Source organism: Anabrus simplex, chromosome 1, assembly GCF_040414725.1.
Source record: "Anabrus simplex isolate iqAnaSimp1 chromosome 1, ASM4041472v1, whole genome shotgun sequence".
Taxonomy (NCBI): domain Eukaryota; kingdom Metazoa; phylum Arthropoda; class Insecta; order Orthoptera; family Tettigoniidae; genus Anabrus; species Anabrus simplex.
The window spans coordinates 605,865,062-605,887,199 of record NC_090265.1 but is presented as its reverse complement, the minus strand read 5'-3'; the positions used below and the strand labels follow the sequence as shown (position 1 = coordinate 605,887,199).

At 37.4% G+C, this 22,138-nt stretch overlaps 1 protein-coding gene across 7 annotated transcripts in view; it reads left to right on the top strand.

The window, feature by feature from the left end:
* LOC136857197 (TGF-beta-activated kinase 1 and MAP3K7-binding protein 2) overlaps positions 1–22,138 on the top strand; it is a 517,262-nt gene that overhangs the window by 398,214 nt on the left and 96,910 nt on the right. For all 7 annotated transcript variants that reach the window (XR_010858511.2, XR_010858512.2, XM_067135661.2 and 4 more), the window contains one exon: positions 18,115–18,171. Coding sequence is in view for 5 of the 7 variants with exons in the window: in XM_067135661.2 (XP_066991762.2) it covers positions 18,115–18,171 (57 nt within the window). In the remaining 2 variants the exon portion in view is untranslated. The remainder of the gene's footprint in view (positions 1–18,114; positions 18,172–22,138) is intronic.

Here is a 22,138-nt window from a genome sequence, read left to right as displayed (position 1 = left end):
ACTATATTTTTTTGACTTCGCTCGGATCACGCCATGTACACGCGCTTTGAAATAGTTCACAAAAATGACTTGAGATTCTTCCGCCGTCGACACGTGTGGCTGACGTCACGTATCCCAGAGCGTGGGACCGAAGGTAATCACCCCCTCATCACGTGTCAAACCCATGCTATCAAGAATCCAACTTTTAATTTCATTGTTAATTTATGCATAATGTTCTTAGGGCACAAAGGTCATGGGTTCAATACTATACAAATATTTCACAGTAATAGAATAAACACACTATTTTCTAATAAGATACTATAATACACTACAATAATTTTAAACTACGTTCAGACTAAGTACAGATACTACAATACACTACAATAATTTTAAACTATGTTCAGACGTATTCTAATTACAGCAGGTTTTTACCAAGCACAAACAGAAAAGAAAATTACCATTAAGTTTCGAAATTCGTAAAACTGCTCAAAATTATAGAATAGGCACTCTAATTTCTAATATATTACCATACTACACTACAATAATGTTTAAACTACGTTCGACGTATCCTAGGTTATTACTAAGCACAAATAGAAATGAAAATTCCAATTAGGCCTAAATTAGATATTCGCAAGAATTACCGGTAGGTACTCAAAGATTACCAACAAAGTTAAATATGTAGACAGATTAATATTAGTACTACTTTATCCTCCTATGCTGTAATAGAAACTAAACCTGCCGTTTGCACAAAAATACACACGAATATAACAGACAAGATACTATTTAATATACCGTATCTACACTACAATTCTTAACTGAAATGTGGTTATGTGATTATTACAGATAGTGGATTACTATTATTTTCCCTACTCCGTTGGATGGAAAATAAAAGTGTCCTTAAATGCTGAAAAATATGAAGTTGTTTACAATAATTTCTCAAAAGTATTTCTGTCTAAACTACGCCAGGGACTTGAATTGCAATTATTGGAATGTAGGAACTTGATTATTAGTTAACCGCTCATAAATACTGAAATAACGAGGGTGTGAAATATAAATTACAGATACTTTAACTGCCTACTCAGAACTACAAATGATCAGAATACAAGAATCAGCTGATTTGTATTTATATTTTCTTGATACACTACACCCTTTTTTCACGACTGTAGCCAACAATGCCAATATTTGAATATGAAGAGCGACTAATCAATAACAATTACAACTGTTAACTATTTTGCCAATGAAATACTGTCTATTCTGTTGAAATTCTTTCTTTAAACAGAATTTACAACAGTATCACATTATTTAAAGAAGTTATTACCTTTGTGATAGGTGGGACCGTTGAATTGCTATTTGAAATACCCTGTCAAATGCCTGCACTAATAGACTAGAACTGCTGGTAAGTTACGACTATTTTTAATATCCCGTCTTTGTAAGTATTTTATCAACAAACCTATTGGTATTTTAATAATGCTATTAAAAAGAAAGAGATATTTCTTCTTTAACGCAGTCCTAAATTACAGGTTGTAATCTAGCGAACACCTACGGAACTACTCAGTGTGAAAACTGTAAATAAATACCACTAATTGCAGATTACTACAAACAGACACTAAACACAATTATTTGTGGAGCTAAATGTATCACACACACACACACACACACACACAAAATTTGGTAAATTTCTACAATTATTAACTACTTTATCACACAACCTACCTATATGTATGTAAATGTGTTGTGGAATATGTCTCTTTTTCAATTCAATATTTACCAAATGAAAAAACAATTTTAAAACATTATTTTAGAGTATTCAACACTACATAAGATTATATAGTGTACATAGTGTTGGATAACCTAATATCCCGTTCCACCATATCATGTCCAGTCATGCTATGTTACATCAAAACAGTCACACTGTGTGGAAAAAGTACAGTATTACTTTTGCTTTATCACCACAACATTAGTTATTATCGTCTCCTTCGTTGGCACCACTGTAGTTTTTGTTGGCCAGGATAATCTTTCTTGAAAGAAAAGACGGTACTCATCAGGGATATATGGATCACCTTCTGAAGATCGTGCAGTTTTTCCCCATTTTATGGGAACTTTTCCTATTGGGTACGCCTTCGTTTTGGGAAGAACAACAGTGTGTGGTCATTTTAGTTTGAAAGTGGATTTAACAATGCTGTCAATGTGTGGTGATATTTCAACGTACCCAATAGGTGTACTTGTGTAGATGAAGTGTCTGTATGTGCTTATTTTGAATGATATTGCCTTGCTTTCTATGCTTCTGGGTAGTTCCATAAAATACTGTGGCTACCAAATCTTGAAATCCAAACACGAGTCAAAAAACACAAAGTAGGTTGTGTTTTTTGACACTTGCTATCATTGAGTTGTACTGTTCAGGTGAATAGATACGGTCATGTCGCCAGACTTCACGTTTCACCGGACCAAACATTTGGTCACATGGCATAAAACTATGCTCTCTTAATGGGATACAACAGGTGAATAACACTACATCTGTTGTTCATAGTCAAGGAGCTGAAAAGCCTACATGATCACTAAAGATATGCAGCACTTTTGCTTCATTAGGAACATGATTAATGATAAAGTTCAAAACTGTAACCTTGAAACTGGTTACAAAAACATAATTAAATCATAATAATAATTTATGAAAAAATTTTTGAATTTAAAAACACAGTAAAAACATTAGAACACACACAAGGTTCACAGACTTGAAGCTGCATAAAACATAAACAGCAGGTCAACAAACGTGACAATTACAAAGTATGTGGGAAGAAGCGAACGTATTCGTCATGGGTGTGCTAAGTACCAACTGATGAGCCCAACTTCTCACATGGGGGTGAAACACTGGCAACCAGGAATGAGTTAGCTGGAAAATATATAATGTCCAATAACGGACCATTTATATTGGTATTATAAATTTACTCATTTGGGACAAATATTTCAGGTTCCCTATGGGAATCAACATCTATATCATGGACAAAAAATTCTAACACAGTAATTGCTCTTGTCAATTTATTGAAAGAAACAAATACTTTTACAAGACTAAAGTTTTAACTGCATCAGCAGATATGCGCTACATACAAGTAATTTTCAAGTTATACAAAATACAGGAAGAACTGAACAAAACTCAATTGCGCCTTCCAATATGTGCACAATATCCAAGAAATCTTTACATAAAGACCTTTAATGAGGGCTAATCCCATTTTAACAAATTGAGAAAATTGACGATGTAAAAACTTAACACAGAAAAAGAAAAGGGGGAAATATAAAATCTTAACACAGGGGCACAATTAAATTGCTTCTATACTAAAAACACTTCTAGTAAAGAGCATAGATTTAACCTGCTTGAATTAAGAGAAGTTGGACTACGGGAGGCAAAACCGAGGGAAACTTAAATTACATGTTCATTATAGGGTTTCTAAAAAAAGGAAAAGGGAATTGCCTCCAAAGATAACATTGTAAATGCTTAGCTGAAAAGCTAAGTCATTTCAATGATTCAATGGCAAATGTGAATTCTGAGGGTAAACTCCTGCGCACTAAGAAAAAATTTACATTTAAATTAAGTTAATGTCTGAAAACAAGAAGAAATAGTGTTACCCCAAGACAGGTATCCCATAATGGGACAGAAGCAGAAGCACGTCTGCCCTTTAGGCTGGTCAGAAGCAAAAGACACGGTCGCAAGCTTTGCTCCCATGAAGGAGTGAGAAGTCGGAAATGATGCAAGCACAAGGTAACCAATCAGGCCAAAGAATTTACACCCGACTTTCACATTCACCAATTAAATTTCTTCTTATTCCAACCAATTAAAGTTCTCTTCATTTCCGCTTATCAGTGTTCGAGATCTTTCTTTTACGCAACACTAATTCTGCCACCAAAAGCGGCATGTGTACATACACGCTGTTTCATAAGTTAGATACATAATTTCAAAACTCACAGCTACATGATAATTTAAACACAAAATTTTTCCAAACATAATTTTTCCATTGTTCAAAATATTCATAAGTCCAAAAACATAACTCTTCCAAAACAGATATCTTATACAAATTTTTTTTTTAACAATAAATGAATTTTTCAACATAATAAAGAGGTTTCGATCATTTCCCCACTGCTGTCCCAAGTCTGGCCACAAAAACCATAGAAAGTACTTTTTTTTTTTTTTTTTTTTTTTTTGCAAGTTGCGTTACGTCGCAGCAACACAGATAGGTCTTATGGCAACGATGGGATAGGAAGGGGCTAGGAGTGGGAAGGAAGCGTCCGATTACTGGATACTGGCCGCACTTAAGTGACTGCAGCTATCAAGCTTGGTGGAAAGTACATCATTGGGCCCTTTGTTACCTCATCCTCTGGGTATGAGTAAAAGTAGGCTTGGTCTTTCTTCAAGTCATAAACATTGAAAATGTAAGACCACAGTTTTCTTAGATAAAACATTTCTTGAACTGGTAGAAGTGGCAGCAGCAAGTTTTGCATGTAGTCAAATGCAATTCCCATTACTTCAGGCCTAGAATGTGAAAGTTCATCGATTTCTTAGACTTTTTTGTAAAACTTTTTGGCACGCTTCTGGTGGACCATTAGCTTTGCAAAAACTACACGTTTTGCGTTGTCATTCAGCGAGTTTGACTTAATTTTAGTTAAATCTATTAAAGAAACTATTTAAAATAGTTTATCTTGTGTCCATCTTGTCACTACACTTTTAATGATTGAAAATTATTTATTCTATCATACATGTTTCAGGAACAATATGCATTCCCTTCATCAGTGAAGTCATATTGCTACTGACCATTGAAAGATGGCAAAGGTACTGTGAAAATCTATATGCAGATGTGACTACCAGAAATGTTTGCAATAAGTACATCCCTAATCAATCTAACTTAGAACCAGAGCCTTCAATACTGAAGAGAGAAGTAGAAGATGCAATTAAACACTTGAACAATCATAAAGCATCAGGAAGTGATGGCATCACTGGGGAAATGATCAAGGAAATGGGAGAAGGAGTAGGTTTAATGGACTTCATCTGTAACAAGATATGGGACTGTGGTGTATGGCCACAAGACTGGCTCATTTCCATCTTCATTCCACTTCACAAAAAGGGATCAACAAGGAACTGCGGGAATTATCGAACCATCTCGCTAATATCACATGCAAGTAAAATATGATTTCATACCATAAATAAACGTTTGAAGCCTTATATTAGATATCAGCTCCCATCAGAACAGGCAGGCTTTGTCAAGGGAAGAGGAACTAGAGAACAGATTCTAAATATTCGTCAGTTGAATGAAAAGGCACATGAATTCAGCATTCCTTTGTTTCTGTGCTTCATTGACTACCAAAAGGCAGGCTTTGTCAAGGGAAGAGGAACTAGAGAACAGATTCTAAATATTCATCAGTTGAATGAAAAGGCACATGAATTCAGCATTCCTTTGTTTCTGTGCTTCATTGACTACCAAAAGGCCTTTGATTGTGTTTTGTGGCCAAAGTTATGGTGTGTTTCAGAGGAAATGGGAATTCCATCTCATTTCACTATAATAATTTCGTGTGGCTATTTCTAGCCGAGTGCAGCCCTTGTAAGGCAGACCCTCCGATGAGGGTGGGCGGCATCTGCCATGTGTAGGTAACTGCGTGTTATTGTGGTGGAGGATAGTGTTATGTGTGGTGTGTGAGTTGCAGGGATGTTGGGGACAGCACAAATACCCAGCCCCCGGGCCATTGGAATTAACCAATTAAGGTTAAAATCCCCGACCCGGCCGGGAATCGAACCCGGGACCCTCTGAACCGAAGGCCAGTACGCTGACCATTCAGCCAACGAGTCGGACATTTCACTTATAAAAAGCTTATACGATAACAACTTGGCCAAAGTCAGAGTTGATGGTGATTTATCATCAAGTTTCAAAGTCTCCAAAGGTGTGAGACAAGGATGCACCTTATCACCTCGACCTCAATTGTTTAACATCTATGGTGAATATATCGTGAAGCATGGCCTCAACAGTTGGGAAGGAGGATTTTTGATTGGTGGGAAGAGAATTAATAATCTTCGTTTTGCGGACGACACCACACTTTGTAGCCAGCAGTGTACAGGAGCTTGTCGAGATAATGGATTGTGTACTGCAGAATGGGAAAGTCACAATCTTGGCATGGAAATTAATTGGAGCAAGACAAAATTAATGATTGTCAACAAAGGTGCAGAGATTCAGCTGCCACAGCACCTGAACATTCTCCAAAGAGTCTGTCAGTTTCCTTATGTTGGTTTAATAATCGAGGATACAAGTAGCCGCGAAAAGAAATCAAACGTCGCGTCATTCTAGGACGTACAGCTATGCCAAAATTAAAGATGATCTGGCAAGATAGAGCAATATCTATGAATACGAAGAAAAGTTTAGTCCAGTCGCTTGTGTTCTCGATCTTCTTGTATGGACTATAATCTATTAGTTTCATGGTCCGTATTGATAGTTCATGTACAAGTATGAAGGATGAGTTCTCCACCTAATCAATACTGTACAGTCGCTATTAAGTAGGTTCTCTAGCAGCTGAAGATGACCTATTTACAGGTCGAAACCGGTACTGTCTTTTTATGTAAATAATATTGACACTATGTAAAATAAATACCGCATAAAATGCAACGATTGTGAAGCTAGCTACATTGGGCGCACAGGCAGATGTTTTTCTATCCGATACAACAAACACATCAATGCCACTAAATATAATCACTTTTCATCCATAGGGCAACATGTTGAGGAACATAAGCATAAATTCACCAATATCGAGAATGACATAGAAATTTTAAATATAAACCTCACAGGCCCATTGCTCAATATAATGGAAGATTTTTACATCAACATGTACCAATACGCTAATCATAACTTCAACTTAAACGAAATTGCAGATAAAACAAACATCCTTTTCAACACAGCCATATCCATTCTAAAAGACACATATTTAAAAAAGAATCAGCAAACAAGGGCCCACACATGCCCCAAAATACACACCCCACTCCACACCACTCCATCTACAAGCTGCTTCCCCCTCCCCACCACCTCTCTTTCTCAACGCTATGACAGCCACACGACGTACACACAACAATGTGCAGCACGCTCCTAACTATGCTCGAGGACATACCCAGCTCACATGTAAGTAACACACACACACACCGTATACACAACCCATTTAACAGGCACTCTCTATCAGTTATTCTAATACCTACCTTCCTTTTCTTCTTTCCCAGATTTTTTAAAATTACCTGAGGGAACGCAAGTGTGAAGAGAGGAGCACCCACAACTCACTTTCATTGATTTCAATATGTCGCGCACAGCAACGTAAACCTCAGTAAAGAAGTCTAATATAAACTAGCATGTTTGTTATCATTTATATAGACTGAGAAAGAGCTATGTATCTGTAAACAAGTTACTAAACCTCTTATTCTAATGAACACGACGTCCCCTCATATTTGCAGCCCAACAATGCACTTTGAATAACCGTTGGACATCGTACTGGCATTTAACATTAGATATCTGAGCCTGACACCAGAATGTCAGTGATTCTTCATAAACTCTAAGAATTTTATCCAATTTCAACCTCGGCTTATAGAACTTTTGTAAACCTTCGACCCCAAATATTTTTCAGCATTGATATAGACTTAGTATAAGCTATGTCTCTGTGAACTGGTTGCTGAACCTCTTATTCTAAGGAACACGACCTCCCCCCTCCCCCCCCCCCCCCCTCGCATATTTTCAGCACAACAATGCACTTTAAACATCTCATGAACTGTTGGACATAATATTGGCATTTATCACAGATAACTTGACACCTGAATGTCGGTGATTCTTGATAAACTCTAAGAATTGTATCCAATTCCAACCTCAGTACATGTAATTTTTGAAATATGTAGAAACCATAGGGTCAGGGAAATAGCCCCTTAACCCCAAAACTGTACCATATGTATATATCTTAACATTAAGTAATTTTAGAATAGTGGCATTCATGTTTATTTAATGGCATCCTTGTTTAATTTTAATTTTATTAGTGTTTATTCTGTACAGTCGCTATTAAGTAGGTTCTCTAGCAGCTGAAGATGACCTAGTTACAGGTTGAAACCGGTACTGTCTTTTTATGTAAATAATATTGACACTATGTAAAATAAAGTATTGATTAGGTACAGAACTCATCCTTCATCCTTGTACGTCCTGTATGGATGCGAAACTTGGACCATAAAAGCTAAAGACAGGAACCAAATCAACACCTTTGAAATGTGGTGTTGGAGAAGGATGTTGTGAATACCGTGGACATCCAGGTGAAAAAATGATTCTGTCATCCAGGAAATTGGAATACAAGAAAGTCTATGCTAAGTTGTGTACCAGAGAATCATGCAATTCTTTGGTCACAGTATGAGAAGAGAGGATGACAACCTGGAAAAATTAATTGTCCAAGGAAAAGTTTCTGATAGAAGGTCATGAGGATAGGTCACAAAAAGACGGGTTGATCAAGTAAGAGAGATCATGAACTTACCATGGAGATTACCGTCCGGAAAATGCAAGTTCATACAGAATGGCATCAGCTTATAAAAGAAACAACAAAGTCCTTGGGTCGCGATACTCAGCCATTAGTGGAACGACTGGAGAGAGAGAGAGCGGCTTAAGAAATCTAATGCTGCATTTAAACATATCAATCAATCAATCAATCAATCAATCAATCAATCAATCAATCAATCAATCAATCCATACTAATCTGCATTTAGGGCAGTCGCCCAAGCGGCAGATTCCCTATCTGTTGTTTTCCTAGCCTTTTCTTAAATGATTGCAAAGAAACTGAAAATTTATTAAACATCTCCTTTGGTAAATTATTCCAATCCCTAACTCCTCTTCCTATAAAGAAATATTTGCCCCAATTTGTCTTGCCAGTTATGCTTGCCATCATGTTATCCTTAGCTGACTTCTTTGCTAGATTCAGTTTCCTAGTAAGTTCAATTTCTCCTCACTTCCACAGCCATTTCTAACTCTATTTCTTTCCAGTATGCACCCTTTCTTAGTCTCCTTACTTGTCTGTTATAATATAGTCGAACTTTACCATTCCTTACCACCTTCAAAGATACAAATGATTCTCACATTTCTCAACAATTGCTTTAAACCCATCCCAGAGTCTGTTTACATTTTATTTACCATTTTCCATCGATCATAGTTACTTTTTAAAAACTCCCTCATGCCTATTGAAACTTTTCTTGCTACTAGAGGCTAGTGATGGGACATTCGATTCATTTTACTGAATTGATTCCGTTCACATTACTGATTCGATACAGTGATCCGATTCACGGCACATTACAGTCACCGCTCCTACTTCATGTGTGTAGTATGTATTGGTAAGACAGCAGCAACAGCATTCATTGTTCGCTGCTGCCATCTGGTCTTCATACTATGAACTCCTTTCTTAGGAAAAAAATCCTAGTCACTCTAATACATCGAAGGTTTCCAGCGACGCAGAAGGGTAAAGGTCCTGGATTAGGAAGGTAGCAGCCATGGCCTTAATTAAGGTATAGTCCCAGATTTCCTGGTGTAAAAATGGGGAAACTATGGAAAACCATCTTAATGGCTGCCGACGGTGGGATTCGAACCCACCATCCCCCAAATGCAAGCGCATAGCTACACGATACTAACTGCACGTCTAACTCTCTAAATCATTTTTGAAAATATGTACTGTATTTTTCTATCAGCAGAGGATTTTTTAAATCGTCATATTTTGTATAGGCTACCCAAGATGTACAGTAGCCCACTGGTTTTCTGATTCAACATACTGTTGGTTAAGTTATTGCGTCAGTCGGCTCACTTACTGTCCGCATATTATTGAAGTCTTGTGCAACGATGTGACATATGAACTGAGACAATACTGAGCCGTTCTTCCCAATATAAAACAGGTACTTTTGAGTGGTCATGAGCATGACTCATGGTCATAGGGCAAACTAGAGTCGAGTTTAATTAATTGTCAAATGTCAACTAAGTTATAATACTAAGATTCATTAAACTAATAAATAGTGTAACATAACATAATAGCCTACCTACTTACTAGCTACTTTAGAATTAGGTCTTGACTACCTTTTTAACACTGAAAATAAATCCATCTATTATTTAAACCTCCCTGTAAGAAGAGGACAGTGAAAGCAAGTGGGTATTATTTTCAAATGAGCTGAGCTCAGGAGTCCATTTAGCATACAATTCTTTCAGTGTACCATGGCTCTGTATGTATTGCTTCAGGGGAAGCCTGGCTCTCCGCCATTGTCCAGTGTCCAGTATGCTGATAAGGAGCCGTGTGTATCTTGTGTCTCACTGAGCCGTGCTCGTTCACGATTCTTTCGGTGTGCCATGGCTCTCTGTATGTCTTGCTGCAGCGGAAGCTCAGCTCTCCGCCATGCGCCATGCACCAGTGTCCAGTGAGCCGATAAGGAGCCATGTGTATCTTGTGTCTCACTGAGCCGCGCTCGTTCACGATTCTTTCGATGTGCCATGATTCACTGTCTCGCTGCAGCGGAAGCTCGGCTCCCCTTCAACGTCCAGCGAGTGCGCCACTCAGCACTTTCCGCTGGGAGTAAGCTGAATCGTGTGCCGTGAGCTCGCCGTTCCTGTGAATTGATTCACTCGGACACTTGAATGAATCGATACACTGCTTCGAATCATGCATTCAGTAGCCAACACTACTAGAAGCAGGCTGTAGCATGCATCAGTCGTGTGCACACACCTAGGATATGTATTGTACTTTAAATATGGAGGCTGATACTTTAAATATATAGATAAGAGTACAATAGGAATCGCCAGTGGGTAAAAATAATTGTCACAGTTAAAAGCGTGCTTACTGGAATAGCTTCTCTTATACTGTATTGGTATTTTGTTCCTGTACAAATTGTCTAATCATTTGTAGCAATATCTTAAAATCACTTTCTGACATTCTTGTAAAGTTTCTGAATCCTGTCCTAATCAAGAATATCCACTTTTTATTTCCTAGGAAATCTGATATTCAATCATTTCAGATTAGATCACTTTCAATAATTATGGTGGAAGTGACAGAGATGCCTACACAATGGAGTGATTTAGAAAAATTTCTGTACTATTGCATGCATCTATTTGTCAACACATGTAAACAGAAAGAGGCGTGAGGGATGATCAATGCAAGTCTTGAAACTTGAAGTATGTCGTGATATATGCGGAGAAGCATGGATAGATACACTGCCTAAACGTGGCTTTACACACCTTTCCCTTAACAAATGAATAAGAAAGTTGAACAACAAAAATTCAAGTCATTCCTAATGGATTCTGGTTTTCTACATAACTGATACTTCAGAAAGAAAAGTTGTGTTATATGCATTCCATATAATCCTTTGGGTGGTATGATTGTGCCACTTGGAGGAATTACATCTATAGTTAGGAAAGGTTGATGAGTGGTTAAAACTAGATTTCAAATAAATTTGTAGCCTAAATAACTTTACTGGTGTTTTCTTTCTTACAGGAAGCACACACCATAAATGAATTTCTAACCATGTGTCACACATACCGTAATAGTAACACACAATATCAGACTGCACAATCAACTTTGAGAACAAATTCAACGGAAAGGGAATTTTCAGATTCTCCAAGAGGAGAACATTGTGAGCAGCCATAGGAAAATCATCTAAATCAAAGGCAAGCACAATTCGGCTCAATGGGCAGTGCTTGCTCCAGCTCAGGCAGGTAAAGGAGCAGTGTATGCACTCTGACAGAAGGTACAGCCTAGCAGCTGCTTGCAGGACTCTCAGTTACAACTAGTGAAGGGGCGTGTATCCAAACAGATTTAAACTTTCAGCTGTTTTGTTGTGCCTATTCTCAGCATTAAATTATGGTGAGGAAACAAAATAAGTTATTTTGTACACAAATGCCTTAATTCTATTCATTTCATTAGGTTATGCATAGGAAACAAAATTTATTACTTTGACATATGATAACTAAATACTCCTTTGACTACTGCCTGTACTCATAGAAATATTACAGGCTAACGTAAGAGCTTGTTTAGGAATACCAGGTGTATGCATAAGTTTTTGCAGGCTTTTGTGGTAAAGAAAACACATAATTTTCAAGGGAAATTCCTTTTTTGTTTATTCAAAATATTGGCCATCGGCTTCTACACACTTCGCCCATCCTTCAGGTAAGTTATGAATACCATGCCAGAAAAACTGCTTTGTCTTTTGCGGCAAACCATTCGTCGAGCCATTTTCCAACTTCCTCGAAATTGCTGAAGTGCTGCTCTGAGAACGTTCCCTATTGATGCGAAGAGGTGATAGCCAGATGGCGCCAGGTCGGGGTAGTACGGTGGGTGCAGAAGGATGTCCCATCCAAGCAATTTTAAGTTGTCTTTCACTAGTTTTGCTGTGCGAGATGGTGCATTGTTGTGTAACCCACTTTGCCATGTCATCTGACCCATTCCAGTCATCTTTCAATCAATGCATGATTTAAATTTATCATTTGTTAGTGATAGCGTTGTGCATTAACAGTTTCGCTGGGCTTCAAGAGTTCATAATACACAATACTGCTCTGGCCCCACCATACACAAAACATGGTCTTCTTGCCGAAGCGATTTGGCCGTGATGTTGAAGGAACAGCTTTGCCAGGTGACAGCCACGATTTTCTCCACTTCGGGTTTTCAAAATAAATTCATTTTTCATCACCCATCACAATTCAATAGAAACTTTCTTTCATGCTGTTGAAGCAACATTTCACATCTGACTTCGCAAATTTCCATTTTTCGTTCATTCAGATTGTGTGGGACCCATTTACCGAGTATATTGATCTTCCCCATTGCTCGTAAACGTCGTAAAGCATTTAATGCTTGTGCCAATTACTGTTGAGTTTGAGTCTAGAGTGTGCACTGTCTTTCACATTGACATCACCATGTTTAAATTGTTGAAACCATGTCTCGCATGTTCTAATCAGTGGAGCTTGTTTACCTTGTTTTTTCCTTTGATTAAATAAAAAAAGCAGTTTGTGCCGCAAATGTTCTTTTTCAGGAACAAACGTCACCATGATCACTGTACGATACAACACAGACGTTAGTGTTTGGCGGACCCAACTTGTGTGTGTTGGTACGTTAATGTCACAGTTAATATTGAAATAATAAATAAAGAAGTTCAACGTATTCAATACAAAAGAATAAGAAATGCAGTGATTACATTCTTATTTAATAAGAAGTAGAAGTGGTACCAGTTTCGATCCTAGTCCAGGTCATCATCAGCCGATTAAAACATGAAAAACAATGCACAGGAAAAAGAAAATAAAAGATCAAGTTCACTCCGGATCAGTAGAAGAGGCGATATAAAAATGACGGGGGTAGACACTGTAAAATTCAGAAGAAGTAAAACGTAAGTCACTGTTTCTTTTAAGTGATACATGGTTCTTGTACAAATGCTATCAGATTCATTGAATTATCTGTTGCTGCTAGTTTATCTGTAAGCAAGGGATTGTGTCTCAAATATTTGAGTTTTTAAATCCAGTGAATTTCTTGGTGCTAGTTCGTATATCCATATTAGTGTTCTGTATTTTGCATTTGCTTCTTAATATCAGCTTGCAAACTTGGGCACTTCCTGTCTAGAGACGTGTGATTGTCACACGTAATTTTGTTAGGGTTATATTTATTGTAGATTATTCAATTTAAGCATTTGTACTCTTCTCCTGAAGCTGTGCATTCGTTGAGTTATGCGGACCTGTACATAGGTCGCAAGTTACTTCACTTCTACAATCTGTATGTTGATGATTGTATTGACTAAATTTAAAGCAATGATTGATTCAAAAATAGTCTTCAGCATTACATATTGTCCACCCTATTTTCATCTTGATATTCTGTATCAATTTTTGCGTTTGGGCACCTTCTAGTACAATGAATTTTGGAGTGATTCGAACCTCCTCATTTGTAATTCTGGATTTTATTGTAATATTACGTTAATAGCATTCTCTGTTGTAATTTCTTCAGGAATGTCATATATAATTAGTCTTCGCTTTCATAGTTCCTGTACTTTAGCTTCAAGTTTCTTCCCATATTTTTCTGCTACACATGTATTAACTTTCAGTATGTATCCCTTGCTATATGTTTCTATTAGTATTCTTCCATCTTTTCCTTTAGTTTTAACAGTAAGCTTGAAACTCTTTTTCTTTCTGTCGGCAACAACATCTGCAAATAATTCTGTGTCTGTGACATGAGGTGGACTCTTCCACTCCATGCTGGTCAACGGTCTTCATTCTACACCGATAGACTGCACCACATGTTCCGCCTAATATTTCAAGAGCACTTTCAACATCATGACTTTCCACTTCCCCCATCTTATTATTGTGTTTTATTATTGTATCATCTTAACAGATCTTCAGTCTTGATGTGTGAAGTGTAGGATAAGAAAGAAATTCAGGTACAGGTAAACAGAGGGAAAGGAAGGGACAAAAAGCTAAAAATGATTGCAGATGGCAAAGGTTGCATGAAGCTGGGAAACAGAATGAGCTTGTTGGAGGCTAAGAAAAATGGTTGTAAAAGAACTAGGATTTGATGAAGAGAGAGCCCATCTACATGAAAGCAGTATATGAGGATGTGGAAATTGTCTTTGTTCTGTTGTATTTCCATATTTGTCCTTTACTTCTCTTTCTGTTTTTTCTCCTTCCTTACTTACCTGTTATTTTGACTATGTTATTGTGTGTTCATATCTTTCGATATATGATTTGTCACTTGCTTATTCCTTCCCAATAACTTAGGGAAAACAAGGGTTCCTATGTACAGGATCTATAGAGAAGGTCATACTAAATTTGAAAAAATCCTTTTGACTGTCCCCACATTCTGTCTAAAAGAATATGAAAACCATTATAACTTATATATCCTAGAAACTGATTCATATTGTAATGTATTACAAGATTAATTAAAACACACTGCATAGTTTAAAGAAAAAACAAACTTGCTAACAAACCTAATTTGCTTTATACTAGGCAAGTTGGCCGTGCAGTTAGGGGCGCGCGGCTGTGAGCTTGCATCCGGGAGATAGTGGCTTTGAATCCCACTGTCGGCAGCCCTGAAGATGGTTTCCCATTTTCACACCAGGCAAATGCTGGGGCTGTACCTTAATTAAGGCCATGGCTGCTTTCTTCCAACTCCTAGGCCTTTCCTTCCCCATCGTCGCCATAAGGCCTATCAGTGTTGGGGCGACGTAAAGCCACTAGCAAAAAGAAAAGAAAAAAAGAAAAAGAAAAATACAGCGCTCGTAACACCATTTCCACTTATGGCAGCAGTCCTGATAGATATTTTTGGAAATTGCCTTCAGTTCCACTTGCATATTAGTGAAGAGACTGGATCGTTTGCATGCAGCATTGTCTGGGGTCCACATGAGTCAATTAGACAGGCTCATAGGGAACTGAGTCGCTTGTTCAACAATTAAATAATTGATTACAACTATCTCCATTTTTATTCTTAGGTACTGCAACTCCTACACCCTACAAGAGCTGAATTTGCTGTTGAAATGCTGTTGTATAGAAGAAAACAAGGATCTTGATTTGGTACTCTTCAGTGATAAATCAAATTTTCGTGTTTATGGTAAAGTCAGTTGGTATAACTGCTGCTTTTGGGTTGCAAGAATACCCACCAAGTGATTGAGTACGAAAAGGACACACCAAAACTAAATGACTAGTTACAACTCCATAAATATGGTGTGATCAGTTCACGTAATACAGCCTACAGAGAGAGGACATTCATACCTCAGCCTGCTGGAGAAAATTTTCCGTCACGCCGATGCCTTCTGGTTTCACATTCCTGCAATACAGTGCCCTAATTTACTTCTACGGAGACATTAACACATTTCTGAGTAAGACTTTGTATGGATGTTGGATGGGAAGGAGAGTCCTTCTGTCTGTCCCCCTTGATCTCTGAATTTGACCTATTTAGACTATTTTGAAAGAGAGTTTATTAAGGATGTTGTGTAGAGGAGAAAAGTTATCTGGCTGATTTGAAACAACATATCATTGAAGCAGTTAAGTGTACAATGCTCCAAACACTTACAAAATATGTAACAAGAGCTTAATTATCATTTAGATGTCTGTAGAACTACAAATGGTGCCCACATTGAATGTATAACAAGTATTTAAAAACTCTTTGAGTTACTCTGTACAACTTCTTCTTCTTCTTCTTCTTCTTCTTCTTGAAATGCCATATCCTCATTGGACTTCGGTGGTCAATCCAGTCCAGGCCTCACTGCTGCTAACAGCTACTCTAAACAAGTCAGTTGATGAAGTTGTCTCTTGCGCTGCCTAACCATGTCATTGGTTTTAGTCTTATATAATCCTCCTTTTCAATACAAAAACATACAAACAAATAAAATTGTTTTTTGTGCCCAGAAAAAACATACAAACAAAAAAGTTTTTGTATTGAAATGGAGAATTATAAGACCTTTTTATTTGTAAAATGATAACCATCAATATGGAATGAGATTTATAACTTGCAACACATATCATTGGTTACATAATGCATCCAAGATAATCTGAGCATGCGATGATGGTATCAGAGCTCAAAAGCATTTAGCTGTTTGGTTATTACAGCCATGAATGTCCATGCTTCTGCACCATAAAACTATGTAGAGAAGACATAAAATTTAAGGACTGGAGTTCTAAGGTGAAGGGTGAAATATAGTTTACATAATACAATTGAACTTTGTTATAACGTCATCGGTTTCAGCGCCAACTCGTCTATAATGTCATGTTTTCTGTGGTACGGACATATTCCTTATAAGAATTGTGTTTTTCCAAACCAAACCAAACTCCATGACGCAACAGCCCCGAATAGTCACGATCTATCAAGCGGCCGCTGCTCAACCCCGAAGGTCTGCAGATTATGAGGTGTTGTATGGTCAACACGACGAATCCTCTCAGCCGTTGTTCTTGGCTTCCTAGACCAGGGTGGCTATCTCGCCTTCAGGTAGTTCCTCAAATGTGAACCTTGAACCAGCTCTCAAATCCAGGTAAAAATCCTTGTCTTGGCCAGGAATCGAACCCAGAACCTCCGGGTAAGAGGCAGGCATGCTACCTCTACACCGCGGGGTCGACCAGATGTGTTTTTCAGCCTTGCTTAATACAACAAACGTATATGTGTCTACCTCGCATATAATGTCATTTTCAACCTCAGTTTGGAATAAAATTTTCTAAAAACCAAAGTATTTTAACAAATATTTCGTTGAAATCTGGCAACCTGGCAAATACTTTCCTGTCCCCTTTTGTCATAGACCTCGGGAATACAGGCTGATTCTCCACCCCATTGTAACCTGTCCGAATTCTTACGGTATTAATGGTACCTGCGTGCGGTCAGTTTCGACTGGAAGTTTCCTCTAAGTACACCCATTTCAACACAGTACGACTACAAAAAGAAAAGTTTTAACGTTGGAAGAAAAAGTTAAAATGATTCACTAAATTGAGAATGGAATTTAAAAAGCTGACGTCTGTCATAAGTTAGGCCTAGTTAATTCCACATTCCAAACGATTTGGAAGAGCAAGGATAAAATTGTTGCTGCATTGGAACAGAATGGTTCGAAAAGGAAGCGGTTACGAAAACCTGAATGGAGCAACATGAATGAAGCCTAATTAAGTTTATGTTACAGTATTTTTCATTTTCCACCCCACTAGACTGATAATACGAATCTCACTTACTACGACACTTGTTTATAACGACACAATTTTTCAGGTCCCTTGGATGTCATTATAAGAGAGTTCTACTGTACTTACTTCATGCGATAAAATGCTGTTCCTGATTTTTATTTCTCAATAATGATCCCATCTTATTTTTAGTGAACATCCTAAAAAATTGATCTTCTGGGCATTTTGCAGTTGTTTCTCAGTGTTGGATTTGATTATAACAGTCAGAGCTCTTACTAATGACCATTTTTGTTTTTAGAGTCAGTGATATTGATATGATACAATGTTGAACAAATAAATTTAAAGTACATTATGGACATATATCTGGCCCAGACACCCTATATGTTCTGTTTTAATAATATCCTATATAAAAATTTAAGTTGTTCTCAAAATGTGCTGTTGTAAGTTCATTTCTGCTTGATGTTACAGCTTAAATAAGTATACTTCCTTTCTTGTACTTTTACAGCAGGAGAGACACAAGATATCCATATTCACGTCACACATCACAATTTTCCCATTAGAAGTAAGTAAACTGTCCATGTTAAATTTGGTCTCAGTGTTTTAACTTGTTTGAGATGGTATTGTATACTAGTTTACTGTAAACTGAGAAATGCATATCATAGTTATGATAAGAGACTACTAACGGGATGCCCAGAAGTAAAAAATGTTATTAAAAAGAAGTCAGAAAGAGTTCACTGGAAGAAAAAATCAAACAAATGTCATGATTTTTCTAATGTAGTGATTACTATACTATGTGTAGTATATGTTATGGTTTTATGTTTTCAAGTCCTAGTTTGTCATCACAAGTAATGGCTAAGTGGTCTTTTAAATTATCCTAGGCATCTAGATATTAATTAATATGGAATAGGTGTGACATCTCTGGAGTATCTTTGACAGCTACTCTCCCTGTTCAGGCCTCTCATCATCATCATCATCATCATCATCATTTAACCGTCTCTAGTTTTCCAGGTGCAGTCAAGAGCGCTCTCCACTTATGCCTATGCAAGTACACTTCTTTCTCTTCAACTTCACACAATTTCACTCCTCTTCCTTGCAGATCATATTTGGGAAAGCCATTGTGTCCTTGGTCTGCCCCTAGATTGCTTTCCCTCCAGATCTTTGTTAAACCATTTTTGTGCTACCCTCTTCAAGTGACAAAACCATCTCATTTTTGATGTTGCTAGAATTTCGTTGAGTAGTTTCACTTGGACGTCTTCGCAGACCTTTTCATTCCGGATCTTATCTTGTCTCATTTTTTGCAGCAATGACCTTAGGGATTTTATTTCTGCAGCCTGGAGATGGCTGTTATCCCTTCTGTTGATGGTGCAAGTTTCCAGACCGTATGTTGTTATTGGTACAAAGTAAGCCTGATACAAAGTTTTCTTAGATATTACAGGAATTTGGCTGTCCCAGAGGAGGTTCCTGACTTGATGATACAAATGAGTTTCTTTCTGAATCCTATTGGTAATCTCATCTCAGCAACAGCCATCTCATGTTCAGGCCTCTATGATTACACATTCCAGCAATTAATTGCTAAAGCATAAGGAGTTCATCAGTTTTGGTCATGATAAAATTCACCTAATTGGAATGCATCACTTGCACTTGATGGTCACATTTGGGTATGCATCAATTGTGCCTAGTGGTCAATTTCTGAGCAGCAGCATTTTCCTTCCTATTTTGCAGAGACTTAGGAATCCATGTGGAGCAATTTGCTATCAATGAGTTTGGTTAAAATTGCTGTTTAAAATAATCATACTAATGTCAAAATGTATCAAATAATTTGGACAGAATTAATCATCATGTTCACAATAATAACTAATGCTTTCAAGGAAGTGTAGTGTACTAACATTTCCTTGTCTTTGTTGAGAAATCAGCTCTTCAACATACTGTTTGGATTTTCAATATTTTGGTTTGATCCCGTTAGCATTTTCTGTCATTGAATTTAATATTTGTACTCTAATATGTTTGAATGACAGTGTCTGCAAAATTATTAATATGTGGTTGTATACTGTTAAAATTAAGTGACTAACCAATTAACTACAAATGTTCTCATTCTGTAACCTGAAGGGGTATGACAGGTCTCTCGGGCCAGGGAAATGTGTGGTGTTGATTTGAAGTGCGGAGAAGGTGAAGGGGTTGGGGGCCATGGCCTTTAAAGAGATCTGTCCCAGCATTTTCCTTAGTGCAGGAGAATGGAAAACCATTCTCAGGACAGCTGATTTGTAGGGACCGACCCTTCCTCCTCTCAAATGTAGAGCTGCAAGGCTAGCCACTGTTACACTGTAGCCTGCTTTACTTGGTGATATTAAGCTCTATGAAATACCTCACATGCATTTGTAGTTCATTGTATTTGAAGGCCAAATCTTGGCAGGAAATAATGCATCAGATGCTATGTTGTTTGTAACCAAATAATTGGCAAATTCTGAATTTTGAATCGCTGCCTGACTGTGCACTCTATCCCCGCCACTTGAGAACAAAGCAAGCATTTCCCCAATTCACCTGCGCAGTGGCACCGATTAAAGTGCTGGACATATTAAACAGATGAATTCAGAAATGATTGCTGAATCAAACAGTGGAATTACAAATTAAAGAAAAGAGAGGTCAAGGAAGACCCTTGTTACAATGGATAGGTCTGGTAAACAACAGCATGAAGTATTGGAACCTGGCCTGAAACTTAGTAATGGTAGAAAGATAAGAGGTCAACAGAAAGGAACCATGTTTAGTTCTAACCTAGCTGCATTTGAATGCGAGGAAATGAATATGATGATGGATATGATAATGATTTCAATACGGATTAAAACATGAGATTAGTCACTTGCAATTCCTGCATTCTGCCACTCTCATTCAACTATTCTTCATAGCAGAGACTGTAGTTCTGCTTACTAAGTATGCACAAAACTGTTCCCTGCTGAGATGTGTGAAGAACAGTCAAGACACTTCTCATGACCCAACCTATGTGCTAGAGTGCAACACAGTAATACTATACAGCCAGTCCATGAACTTAATGGCTATACTATGGGCAGTATATTATTTTAATTTAGAATTGCCTGTACGTTTGTGCTTCTGGCATGTCTGTGTTGTATTGTAAATATTCTGAAAGATTGTACTGAGGCATAGTGTTTTAGGTCTCAGTCCAGAGTTTCTTTTGACTCTTAAGTCATTTCTCCACTCTATGGAGGAGTCATGATCATGTTTATATATTTAAAGAACAAGATAGATTTAAGTGTTTGCTGGCTGCCTGTCGATAGAAGTTGATGGGAGCAGCTGGCTCACAGTGTATATGTACTACAAAGTTAGTGAAGATTGATTTTTTTACAATTTGCTTTACGTTGCACCGACACAGATAGATCTTATGGCGACATTGGGATAGGAAAGGGCTAGGAGTGGGAAGGAAGCGACAATAGCCTTAACCCATTTTAGGCTAAGGTTAGAAATAATTACAAAATACATGTTTTGTTTTGTTACTATCCATTCATTTAAGGGTAATTTATTGAAAATTAAAACAGAATTTAAAAAATAATTGACAGAGTGTATTATTTACAGCATGGGTCGTTTTCGACACCAGCATTCAATTCGATGTTTAACGACATAACTACATGTTAAATATCACTTCCAAAGCACTGAGATATACCTTTTTTAATAATAATAAAAGTTATATGTTAGAGTTTTATTCTAACTGGAATTAATTTCAAAACTGTCTTCCAGTAACCTCAAAACAGGTTTACCAATGCCTAAATGCTTGGGACCATTTCTTGAAAATATTTGTATCCATTCCAGAATGTCCCTTTTGTGTTACTGAGTGATCCTTAATGTGGAAAAATGGCATTATATGAGAGAAAATCCAAGCACTGGCCTAAAATGGGTTAAGATACAGTGCCAGTATTTGCCTGATGTGAAAATGGGAAACTACAGGAAACCATCTTCAGGGCTGCCGACAGTAGGGCTCAAACCCACTATCTCCCGAATACAAGCTGATAGCTACGTGACCCAAACAATGTGGTCGCTTGCTCGGTAGTGAAGGTTGATAAGTAGAGTATTGCATAAAACAGGAAGTCAAGTGGATCAAGGATTTACTGTTGTCTGTGGCTCAGAAAGAAACTGAAGTGGATCAGCAGTTAAGTCGGTCATTCAAATTCTGTTTATGTGCTGAGTGTAAGACCATTCTGGCTTTACCAAAAGCCAGGAGTTTGGTCTATATGTATTGTAGCCAAGCAGCAGAAGCATAATTTGGTTACCCATTTCTTTACTTGGTTGTCATTTAAACCAAACACCTCAGTACTAGCAGAAACTGGTTTCTCACCAAAGTAGCCATGGTTCCAATGCCAGCCAAGCACATATAATTTTTGAAATAAGTCACTTTCTTGTGGCTAGGATGCCACATAAAACTGAAGGTTATATAACTATTACCACAATATCAGGAGTCATGTAAAACAAGAAACTAACTTTTTCTTGAATTAGACTTTCAGTTCATTACATTGTGTTCAATACAT